The 13033-nt window shown below is 36.4% G+C and overlaps 1 protein-coding gene across 1 annotated transcript in view; it reads right to left on the minus strand.

Moving 5' to 3' along the window:
• Positions 1-13033, minus strand: part of MGAM (maltase-glucoamylase) — a 168320-nt gene that overhangs the window by 94230 nt on the left and 61057 nt on the right. Inside the window, exons 34-43 of the mRNA XM_052000129.1 lie at positions 10747-10881; positions 9547-9634; positions 6587-6725; positions 5897-6030; positions 5606-5640; positions 5401-5517; positions 4703-4851; positions 3702-3786; positions 3308-3364; positions 1885-2009 (exon numbers count right to left, since the gene is read on the minus strand). Of these exons, the coding sequence (XP_051856089.1) occupies positions 1885-2009; positions 3308-3364; positions 3702-3786; positions 4703-4851; positions 5401-5517; positions 5606-5640; positions 5897-6030; positions 6587-6725; positions 9547-9634; positions 10747-10881 (1064 nt within the window). The remainder of the gene's footprint in view (positions 1-1884; positions 2010-3307; positions 3365-3701; positions 3787-4702; positions 4852-5400; positions 5518-5605; positions 5641-5896; positions 6031-6586; positions 6726-9546; positions 9635-10746; positions 10882-13033) is intronic.

Here is a 13033-nt window from a genome sequence, read left to right on the forward strand (position 1 = left end):
TTGTCAGATTGGCTAGAATGACAGGGGAAAATAATGCGGAATGTTGGAGGGGATGTGGGAAAACAGGGACATTGATATATTGTTGGTGGAATTGTGAACACATCCAACAATTCTGGAGAGCAATATGGAATTATGCTCAAAAAGTTATCAAACTGGGCATACCCTTTAATCCAGCAGTGTTTCTATTGGGCTTATAGTACAAAGAGATACTAAAGAAGGGAAAGGGACCTGTATGTGCCAAAATGTTTGTGGCAGCCCTCTTTGTAGTGGCCAGAAACTGGATGAAGGGATGCCCATTGATAGGAGAATGGTTGAGTAAATTATGGTATATGAATGTTATGGAATGTTGTTGTTCTGTAAGAAATGACTAGCAGGATGAATACAGAGAGGACTGGAGAAAATTACATGAACTGATGCTAAGTGAAATGAGCAGAACCAGGAGATCATTATATACCTCAACAACAATACTGTATGAGGATGTATTCTGATGGAAGTGGATCTCTTCGATAAAGAGAGCTAATTCAGTTTCAATTGATCAAAAATGGACAGAAGCAGCTACACCCAAAGAAAGAACACTGGGAAATGAATGTAAATTGTTTGCATTTTTGTTTTTCTTCCCGGGTTATTTTTACCTTCTGAATCCAATTCTTCCTGTACAACAAGAGAACTGTTGGGTTCTGCACACATATATTATATCTAGGATATACTGTGACATATTTAACATGTAAAGGACTGCTTGCCATCTGGGGGAGGGGGTGAAGGGAGGGAGGGGAAAAGTCAGAACAGAAGTGAATGCAAGGGATAATGTTGTAAAAAAAATTACCCTGGCATGGGTTCTGTCAATAAAAAGTTAAAAAAAAAAAAATATATATATATATATATATCTCAATCACAATTCTCTGGCATTCATATGGTATATTATCCAGTGCTCAGGTCAACAAACATTAAGTGCTCATTATGGTCAGGCATTTGCTCAGTGACAAAGGTGCAAAGAAATTCAAAAGAAAGTCCCTAATTTCAGGGAGCTCATGGTCAAATGGAGACAAAAAATGCCAAAAGGCAGAGATGAGGAGGAAGAACATTCCAGCCAGTGAAAATGCAGGATGCTCACAAAGCCCCCATATAAGCAATAAAGCCTGATCCTTGTGTTGCTCTTGGTAATGAGCAACTGAAAAGAGAAAAGGGGAAAAAAACTGAAGAAATGATAGTGACTCACATTATACAACTCTTAGGGATTAGAATGCTTTTGTTATTGTCAGAATAATTCCAGTAGTGCCTCTTTTTGACAGAGAGGTGATTCAGTCCAGTTTCAATGGTCTTGTGATGAAGAGAAAGGATTGTAGGAACTGAGTGTGGATCACAACATTGTATTTTCACTTTTTTTGTTTTTTTTTGCATTTTGCTGTCTCATTTTTTTCCTTTTTGATATGATTTTTCTTGTGCAGCATGATAATTGTGGAATTATATACAAAAGATTGAACATATTTAACATATATTGGATTGCTTGCTGTGGGGAGAAGGGAGGGAGAAAAAGATTTGGAGCACAAGGTTTTGTAAGTGGAATGTTGAAAGCTATTCATGCATTGGTTTTAAAAATAAAAAGATTTATTTAAAAAAAAAAAAAAGAACTTGAGAGTTAAAGGGAAAAAAAAAGAATAATTCCTGTGAAATTTTAAGTTTAAGTGCAAAGAGAGAACAGAAGCCCTCAGAGTTGGTGGGATTTTCCCAGAGTCACACAGACAGAAGTCAATTAGAACACAAGCCTTTGGGACTCCAACTCCAGGACTTTGTCCTCTACTTTTCAAGAAAAGGACAAAGCAGAGAGTCACCATTAGAACTGGAGACATGTTTGGAAAGGGAAAAGGGGATAATCCCCTAACTCACCTATAGTGAGTATTATTGGCAGGTTTTTGCCATGGAAGAATGTAGCCTCCACGGATATGGAGATTGATGTGATCCAAGGGGGCTTGCAGGCTTGTCCACTGTCCCCTCACTCCAACACTTGAGCCCTACAGTTAAACAGAGGAAACCAGGAGAAAAATGAGTCCTTGCACCTCATCTTATCTGACTAAGTTATACAAGAAAGGACAGGTGTTGTTTCTGCCTTTCTTCCTCCATAATGGCCTTTCACTTCCTGACTACCTTGATCACTTGTGGATTCCCCTAGGCTCACTCTGCATCATTTCTCCCACTTTTTGTTCCATTTTGAATCAAATATTGTCTTTCTTGAAAGAAACTTTTCTAAATTGCCCCCATGGTTCAGGGAAACCCATTTTAGCCTTCAAAAAACTACAGTACTTTACAAATATTTATTGTCTTTCTTTGTACAGGTGGGCCTAGTCTATCTCACTATCTCAAGCTATGACTATCCTTAATCTATTCCTTAGGGACTCTTTTCCACACTTCCATGTGGTCAACCTCAGAAAGCATTACAGGGTTTTACCTACAATAAGTAATTAATTCTTAGGAAGGATAGAAGATAGACAGGGGATCAAAAATATTGGCATTCTTCTTTTGATAAAGTAACTTTAAGAAAAGCTTGTAAAGACTACATACTTAGAATAAGCAGGAGAGTCGCTGCTCACAGAAAAGTCAGGGTTATCAAGTACATTGGGGAAGTGGAAATTAAGAAGAATTAATTATTCCTCCACTGCCTTGGCTATGGAGACTTAGTCTTCAGGGAAATGTGAAAAAGAGCATTAGAGAACTTTTAAACTAATTAAATTAAAATAAGATTTAATTTTAAATTAAGGCATTGATGAAGATACTTTTGGAATCTGATGGTATTCTCAGTATGGGATGACTGAGAGATACTTTAAAATCCCTTTGTTTTCATTTCCTCCTATTACAGATAAGGGATTGAGATTAGCTCAAATCATTCAACGATCATTCATTAAGCAATAGGTTGAAAGTGGTTACATTCAGGAAAGAAGCACCAATTTAACTAAAACTAACCTAAGACTTCTAGGCCATATAAGCAAAAATGTTCTGACCATTTCATAGAGTTCCTCTTCTCCAGTGGAATATAATCACTGCACTGATTTTTTTTAGATATATATAAGATAATCTGCAAAGTGCTTAAAAAAATTGCTGCCTTTGGCCGAGTCCCAGCCACCAAAACATAAGATCAGTAAACCTTGAAAGAGGGTCAACTATGTAAGAGCAGCATGGGGCAAACATTACACACATCCTGATAATATTCCATCATGAGATATCTTAGCCTCCAAAATCATTTCCCTTTCGAGAAAGTATATACTATTTTGAACAGAGGAAACATAATATCCTATGCCCCATGAAAGTTACTTACCGTGTAATAATCATACCAGCTGGCTTTAGGGAAGTAGGCAGTGACATTCCGGGAATTCTATAATAAATTGGATGATTTTTTTTAGTGGAATAAGTACATGGAAAAATTGATCAAAATCTCCAAGAGGGATTAACATGATTTTTTAATTGCTATATTTGAGAGTATTCAAAATGAAATATCCTGTGGATTTATCATTTTATGATTGCCTTCCAATGACCCCATAACTTAAATATAAGTGGTCTATCATTCAATTTAAAAATATGAAAATTGAAGCATTGAGTAATTTAAAGCTATAGGACAATTCAGAATCAATACAATCAGACCCCTTTCTACTATTCAAATATTGATTCTCAGTTTGGAGCTTATACAGGCTCAGGAGGATCCATATACTCACTGGTGTCAGTACAGGACTGACTAGGAAGGCTGGACCCCACAAGAATTGATGGTATATGTCCCAGGTTTCTTTGTCTTCCACAAATCTGAGCACAGAAGCATAGTATCACAACTTAATGGTATGAGCAATATTCTCTCAGGACATTGGATCATTAAAGTTAGAGCTCAAAGAAATCTCAGAAATCAAACTACATGATTCTGACAAATTCCCAGGGATCTTAAGCTCCACACAAGAAAAGCTGAACTTCTGCTCTCTTTGAGGCCTTCTCCCAAGTCTAGTTCAATCAGGCACAAGAAAGGATATTAATCATAGCCATTTGAAATATCAAGTTGACTTAGATTTATTTGCCTCATTTCCTAGCTCCTGGGCTTTCTCCTAGTATTATGTAGATGCTCAAAAAATGCAAACTAATTTTAGCCCATTCCAGTCACAAAAAGGAAAAACAAAGTGCTGCTTTAAAAAGAAAAAAAAAAAGATTTACTAAGTCACTAAACCAAAAAGGAAAGACTTTTGGATTCTCAAATCCTCCTAAGTAATTTCCATCTTTTAAAAGAATGAAAATTATACCCCACAACAGATACTTATGTAGTCTTTAAGATTTGCAGAATTCATAGCAAACCTCACAGTCATTACTACCTCCCACTTTACAGACGAGAAAACTGAGTCCCAGAGAAAATAAATATAGCTTGTTCATGGTCACAAGCTACCGTCAAAGCTGAGATAAGCAACAAACAGATATGTCTCCAAGGATCATGCTTGATTCCATATACTATTTCTAGAAATGAGTAACATACTTCATTTTTTGAATGAATGACTGAAAAAAAAAAAACATTAAGTACTCACTAGATACAAGACAATGGGGAAAGAAATAGAATAACAAGACAGAACCTGTTCTCAAGGTCCTACCATCATAAGAAAAGAAGTAATACATTAAAGAGCTTCCTATTGCAATTCTAAACAGAATTCCACACAGGACCCCGAGACACAGAGTGGGCACTTACTCATGAAGAAGGGGCCGGACAACAGTGCTGCCTTCGACATGGGCCTTGTGCATCAGGGTGTAGAGATAAGGCAGCAGGGTGTATCTTGTCTGAAGGACTTTTCTTGAAAGATCCTCAAAGGTAGAATTCCAAGCCACAGGGTCTTGTCTCTAAATATAGAATGCAGAAGTACTTATACCAAATGTTTTACCTTACTTCATTGGGAAACAGGCTAAGATACCTAGAATAGAGATACCTCTACTCCACAGGGAATCTAGAGAGACAATTATACTTTGCTTCATAATTCCTAAATCCCCATAGACTTTGGCTACAGAAGACCTTTTGATTCTTCTTTCTCTGCTTTGCTATATTTTAGGGCCCCTGAAAACAGGCAGAGCCGTGATACAAAAATATACTATGGGCAGCACAGATCTATTTGTTTTGCAGCAATCAGCACCCTAACCTCTGGACAGAACTGTGAAAACTGCTCAGAGGTCAGTCAGAAGAGATCTGCTCAAGTCATTTTTTTGTGAGGGGCAATTTATGGTAGAAGAGAGATGTTCTAGGAAGCTCTAACAGACTGTAGGTTACACAGTCTTGTGAAGTGAAGGACTGGTGACTAATGAGGTGGTTTCCAGGAAAGAGGGGATCCATTCACTTATGGGGAAAGAATTGAAACAGGTACCAGGCCAGGCCTGGGGAACAAGCTGGTATCTTACTCTGGTCCCAATTGTATTGTGGTTCCTAGAGAAAGGGTAAAAGGCTCCCAGTTGCATCCAGCGAGCACACATCTCATATTCAGCATCTCCAAAGAACCCACAGATATCGGCTCCAGTCTGAGAACAAAAAAAGGAAACAGAATGAGAATGCTATGAGTTTCTGAACCAATCTTAACAATGATGAAGTGACTTGAGGGAGACTTACATAGGATATTCCAAAGAGACTGAATTCCATCATACCTGCAATGAGAACCACAGCAATGATGGGTGAGGCAAGTTGGTAGACTGAACAGGCTCTGATCTAACCTGTTCCTTGACTTATAGCTCAATATGGAGAAAAGTCCCATAATATATAGAGTGATACAGTGAAATAGTCAGTGACCTGATTCCTCTCTGATTCTCTTCAAGAATCCAAAATAATTATCACTTTACTGACCACCTGGGCTAGTTTCCTTTCCCCTCCAAGGGAAGCCTTCAGGACAAGCCCCGCACTTACCAATGATGGATTTATGGAGCTGGTCCCATGCTGCAGTGTTGTCCCCCAGCCAATGTCCTGCCCAGCGTCCTGAAGTAGGGAAGGTGGAGCGAGTGACCACAATTCCTCTCTGTCCAGTAGCCTCCTGCACACCTCTGATCAGGGAAGACAAACGAGAAATCACAACCTAAATGAGGAGGGCCAAGGACCACTTTCCCAGTCAGGAAGCTCTGAGTTAAGCCCAAGAACTGAGGACCATTCTCAGCCAATGACTATGAGAACAAAGTGGGAAAGTGGGAACATAACTTCAATCTATACTTGGTGCAGGAAGGAACCAGCACTAGGGGATGAATTAGGTAAAAATATTGGGTAAGAAACATGATTTCATTGAGTTTATATGAGAATGTGTGGGAGGAGAGGAGCAAACTTTGATTTAACTTTTGAATAGATTCACTGCCCTAATGCTGTGTCACTTAGAAAAATTCTGATCAATATGTATATCCTGATCATAAAGAGATAAAAATATAAATCAGAATTATACTTTCCACTCATATAGATACTTTTTTTTTTCTGATGAAGAAATGTAGGAAAGTCTGTTGGAAAAGGAAAAAAAGAGCAGAGTCTTTGTTGGGAACTGGTTGCTTTTAAAGGACTAGCCATTCCTCTTTCTCTTGGAAACTTCATTTGTGAGAAAGGGAGACAGGGACTCACTCATATGTTGGCTTAGTCTGGGACCAGCCATAGAGATTATGCACATCGTAGTGTCTCACTGGGCTTCCATCAGGCAGGATCTGCTGACTTTCCATGCACAGAGTCTTGCTGCTCAGGCCTCTGTCTCTTGACTCTAGATCTGAGGAAAGAGATTCAATGATGTGAGAACATGCCTACAGTGACAAATGTTTTACATCTGGTGATGCTAAAGGAGGTGGCTGGAGGTGAAGGGATGAGAGAGGATAGAGAATGAGTTGGAGATAGAAAAGCAGGTCAGACCTAGAAGATGTTCTCTTTGTATTACAGATGAAAAAATCAGGCCCATAGAGTTAAATGGTAGCTACAAGATTAGAAAAACTAATAAGTAGCAGAGCTGGGATTTGAATTCAAGTATTCTTACTCCAAATATAATATTCTTTCCACTATTCCATAGGATGAAATTCTCATACCTGTTAATAGAAAGATTAAGCTGTGGGTGCATGAGATCAATTAAAAGAGACAGTCTAGAGGCAGAGACATCAATCTATAATCTTTTTTTTAATAGACATGGTAAGAAAAAAGTTAGTGACTGAATTGTAGTAGTGGTAGTTATAATTGTTAGAACAATAATAGATATTTTGGTTTATAGAATGTTCCACACTGAGCAGTACATCATTCATCAGTTCTCCCTGGGAGATGACTAAAAGCTACAAATGTCTTGACGATTTGCAACCAGAAAGGAAGTTTCTGTTGGATTTTCCTTACATTGTATACACAGATACAAATTACTGTGCCTTCTTACCCCTTTCCCTATATTATTACATTCATTTGAATCTCACATCAATCATATGATATAATAAGTACAAACATGGGATGCTCAAAAGTTTCAGTTCAGTTTCAAGATATTGGGGATACTCAGTATCTGATTAGCATTTTAATTTATGAAGAAATGTTAAGGGACAGGTCAGTTCTCCGAGAGCCTCCATAGCTGTGGATCATAATATCTGAAGGAGTTGCAAGGCAGCTTTTGCTGACACAGATGTGGATTGGGAATGAGATAAATTGGAGGCAGAGGGAAGAGGAGAGAGGTCAGACAATGCAATGGCCTCTCAGTCAGAGAGGTCAGAGAACAGCAACAGCCTCTCAGTCTCCTTGTATTATTCTCTCACAAGAGGGATCCATTCTGGGTTGGATCTCCAGCAGCCACTGGCAGGTGGCTCCCGTGTATTCCAACAAAGAAACTTTACAGTTTTGGTCATATGGATAAGTAGTGGAACCAGGGATGCAAATCCAGGTTTCTTGACTACTCCAGCCCTGTATCAGACAGATTCTAAGATTCCTTCTTACATAAAGGTTCTGAATTCACTATTTAGGAAGAGAATGGATATGATTTAGATATGTGGTCTATAAGGAAGTCAAAAATTTAAAGAATGCATAAATTTGGAAAACACTGGCACAGATAGAAAAGTCAGGTACAGCATATAGAGAGACAAAAATAATGAATCTACTTATAGATGTAGAGCTTGAGGTACCAGTGGAGCATCTATATGAAAATGTCTGGTAGGCAATTTAGGATTCAAGTATAAAGCTCAGGGAGGAAAAGACAGCACTAAAAATATAAATCTGGAAACTCTTCTTTTAAATATATAAGTTGGAAGCAATGGGACTGGATGAGATTTTCAAAGGAAATAGCATGTTATGGTAGAAAGACTCAGTGGTATTGGTAGAAAGGCTTAGAGATTTGAACCTTGATTTGAGACATTGTTCTGTTAAGTTAACTTTTGGGCCAAAGATGTAAAACAAGAAGTGGGACTAGAGTAACCCTTAAGTCTCTACTTATTCTGAGATATATATGTAGAGAGAGAAAGGGAAATGGATCACATCCAGACAGAGCCTTTGACAAAGAACATGTTAAGAAAACACTTAAACAAGAAGAGAAAGATGAGAGAAGAGATCCAAGAGATTTGTACGTACAGAAACCAAAGATAGAGAATATCAGGAAATAAGAGGTATTAGCAGTGGCAATGCTACAAAGAAAAATAAAGAATGAGGAAAGGCCAATGCATTAGACCCAAAAAATAGAAATTTGAAATAACAGTTTTGGAAAAATAATGGGGTTGGAAACTAGACACCAAGTCATTTGACGTCTTAGCGATCCCCTCTCTCAGCCTTCCTTTTGATTATAAGCCTAAATAAATTATCAAGGATTTAACTTTCAATGATTTGACTCATGATAAAACAGATAAATTCACTATATGTGTTAGACAGATTACTAATTATTCTGTTCCTCAGGAACATTTAAACAATGCTCTATTCTGGACTTTTTTTTTTAAATAAGATTCATTATTTTGAAACCTCATTTACTGTCAACAGTAGATAGTTACCAAAAAAATAGATTGAGATAGAAGATAAGTATTCTCACTTCGAGGTCATCGGCACAGACAAATGGTTTCCCTGTTTTCAGTTTCCCTTCCTCTACACTCATACAAATACAAATTTTTATTTAATTTGAGTTAGATTGAATTTGAAAGTAAAATTAAAATGTCACCCTCACCATCATAAAAGATGGGCAAAACTATTTCTAGGGAATTTTCAGCCTGAAATTATTCAAATATATTTCTTTTCCCATCTGAGAAAAACATCAAGCCACTATGGCCAAGAAAATGCATCAAGCTAAGGTTCATTGAGGTTCGAGAACAAAATTGGCCCACTGGGAATCCCTTTCAGGCCTTCACTATACTTTCAAAATTAAATAAAGCTTTTGCTTCAATAAAAATCAAGATCTACCCAATGAAGCTGAACATTTCTTCCCAAACTCCTTTTTGTAGACTTGACCTTCAATTATTGACTAAATGTACTTATCCTCACACAAATGATCATGCCCATGACTAGGTTGCTACTGATGAATGAAAGCAAATCATGGTCCCGAGTCTCTTCAGTCTAGGTAACATTCTTCTAAATAGAAAGTAAAATGTACATACAGGGCATATAAGGAGGATGATTGAGCGTGGTATTCCTGCAGCCTGGAGGAACTGCTCCATTCACAAAGCTGGCTGGTTCATTCATGTCCTAAAAATATAAAACAATTTTATGTTTTTATGTACCTATATATTTATGTACACATATGCTGGTAACATAATCATACTTTTATATTACACACATATACAAATATGCAGAATAATAATGTATTTATATAGTATTTGAAGTTTTAGAGTTTTAAATGTGATATTTCATGTAATCCTCACAACTCTGTGAAGTACAATTTTGTCCACTTTACAGGTCTGGAAATTGATGCTGAGAAGACAAGAAGCTTGCCAATTGTTACATAGAGACTAAATGTCTAAGGTCAGATGTGAAGTTAAGTCATCCCGACTCCAAGCCTAGCTCTCTGTCCACTATGCTACCTTGCTGCCTCCTTATAAGTGTGTATGTGTTAATCATACCCTGTCACCTCAAGGAATAGTGAAGAAATTGTCATTCTTAACCAGTCACCATATAGGGGCACTAATGATGCAAGAAGGTTAATTAATATGCTAATAGAAATAATTTAGAAGGATTGGACTATACTTTCTGGCAAGTCATACAGGACAATCAAATTCAGTCACAGGAATAATTGAGTTTGTTCCAGTAAAAGCAAGACTAAAGCTCTTGGGCTTATAAGTGCATAAGACAGATTTCAAGCCACAGAATATAATAGGAGTTATTGATGGGCTATAATTAGAATTATTGCCTGGCAGGATAGTACATAACTATAATATTGATATGGCTGATGGATCCATCAAATTCAGAAAATATAAGTTACGATAGAGCTAAAACTGTATGGGTATCTGCACTAAATCTGGCAACAATATGATCATCCTCCAACATTTTTTCTCCCAAAAGTAGAAGCTGCTTAAGGAGGAATGGACCAACTCAGGTCACAAACAACAGGTCAAAATTTCCATTAGAATAATGTCCATGAGACACCACTGCATTTTCACTGTGGGCAAGATAGGGACACCCCCCGAAACCAAAATGATTGATTAAATAAATTCTGTTCATTTTTTTTTTAAACTTTCCTGTTTCTTTGGTCCCTGAACACCTATTACACACATACACGGTAATGCACAATCACATGCCATCTTACAGTGCATATGTCTATATATATATGTATGCACATTTACTCGGGCACACATACTTACAATCCACATTCCATCAAACTTCAGACTCTTCTGTGGCTCCTGAGGATTGGTGTGGAGTTCTTGCAATTCACGCTTCCACCATATGGTTGTTGAATTACGGAAAAAGTCTGGGAAGGCAACATGAGCTCTGTATAGCTGCAAAGATAAAATACAAACCCCAGGATAGATATAGTCAAGTCAATGACAAGAATTTATTTTGCAACACGAACAGATAACCTGTGAGAGGATATTAAAGTGTTTTAGAATATTAAAAAGACATTGAATATATATAGCAGAATCACAAAATTTATGAGCTGGACAGGTTAGTCCAACTAAATATAAAGGAATCTTTACCATAACATAATTGAAAAATTTTTGTGTACTTTCAGCTTAAAAATCTCTGAGGAAAAGAAACCTACCATTTCTAGAAGCAAGTCATTCCACTCACCTCTAATAATTAAGGAAACTTTTTTTGTGTAACAAGAAATATTAATTGGTCTATTTAAAATTTATAGAAATTTTATATCACTCCTGAATCAGGTCTCTTGGGACATTTCTAATTCCTCTTCTACATGAAGAAATTTTTATGTTTTAAGCTAACAGCATCCAATATTCCAGTTGTCTGCCACTGAAGCACTAGTTAGGCCCTAAAGTTCCAAGATTCAAAGAAAATGGGCATATTTGCAATGTTCTGATTTTAGACCATTTTTCCTTTTTCAGCAAACTCTTATAATCCTTAGTTTCATTCAAGCTTCAGCTCAGGTGCTATTTCTTTTATGGAATCTTTCCAGAGCTTTCACACTTTCCAGAGCTTGACTTTGCTTGCTTCCACAAAAACATGTGCTTTCCTTCCTCCAAAGAAATTATTTTAGTTTGCCATTCATTCACTCTTTGGAAACTACATTTTATAGACTTTCTTTCCCATCTTCATCAGTGCCAATCTCCATTCTCCATCTCAACATGTCCAAGTTAATTCTCATTCTCTATATAATTATAATTATATATATATATATATATATATATTGAATTACATCATATATATAATTATGTATATTATATACACTTATTATATCATGTAATTATAATAATAGTGTATACACACACACACACACACATATAAGTATAATTATTCTATATTTGCTGAGCCATTTTCCAAACAACAGTTGACTGACTAGCAAGACAATACCTGATAGCAAAGCTCTCTTAGGAAGTTGTATTTGCAATTCCAGATAGATACTGATAAGAATACTATAGCTCCTTTAGAACCTTCTGACTTATCATCAATCACTGGGAAAAGGAAAACACAGGATGACCTCTATAATACTGTATCTCTCTCAAAAGAATATTAAATCCTATGTAAATAGTTATTTTATTTTTTCTTTATATCCAGAGCCCTGAACAGTGCTTTACACATGCAAGTAATTTAATATGTTTGTTGAATTAAATCAGGTTTAATAAACTATGGACATTTATCTATTATATATGCATATGTGTTTATATTTTTATGATTCAGAGTACTAATAAATCTACCACTACATAGAAAGTATTTGTATATATGAGCCTAAAATGCTCTTATAAAGTAGGTACCACTTATTGCCTACATTTTACTGATGAGGAAACTGAGGTTCATCAATGTTAAGTAATTTTCCAATAATCATATAGCAGGCAAGTGTCAGAGGTAAGATCAAGACTAAGGTCTTTCTGATTCCAAATTCAGGACTTTCTCTACCACGTCAAGTATGTTAGTACAAATTAACTAAATACTATGTGATTAATATTTGTTGATTCAAACTAATTCAATTAATTATTTCTGAGGCACTGTGCTAGATGGTAAAGATGCAAAAGTAAAAGCAAAAAAAAAAAATAGCTTGTGTCTTTAATGGGTTTACCTTTTATCTGGACAGATATGTAAAGAAGCAAATTCAAGATAATTTAAGGAGTCTCTGAAAAGGCTCAGTGAAAGAAGTGGCACCTGAGCTGAACTTTGAATGAAGCTAAAGATTATTAGCGTTTCCTAGAAAAGGAAAGACATTTAAAGAATGGGGAATAGTCTTTGAGATGATAGTCTGAAGGGAAGTGGAATGTATGTGCAGGTAATAATATGAAATCAATCAGGAAAGGAAGATAGATAGTTTCTGGAGATATTAAAATACTAGACAAAGGAGAACAACATTGAATCCTAAAAGTAAAAGCAAGGCATTGAAAATTTTAGAAAAAAGAGTGATATTATAGAACTTGTAATTTTGGGGGAGTATAGTATTTTGGCAACTGTTTGAAGGAAAGATTGGAAAAGATTAAGGCTAGGAAA

The sequence above is a fragment of the Antechinus flavipes genome, chromosome 5, assembly GCF_016432865.1.
Source record: "Antechinus flavipes isolate AdamAnt ecotype Samford, QLD, Australia chromosome 5, AdamAnt_v2, whole genome shotgun sequence".
Classification (NCBI taxonomy): Eukaryota; Metazoa; Chordata; class Mammalia; order Dasyuromorphia; family Dasyuridae; genus Antechinus; species Antechinus flavipes.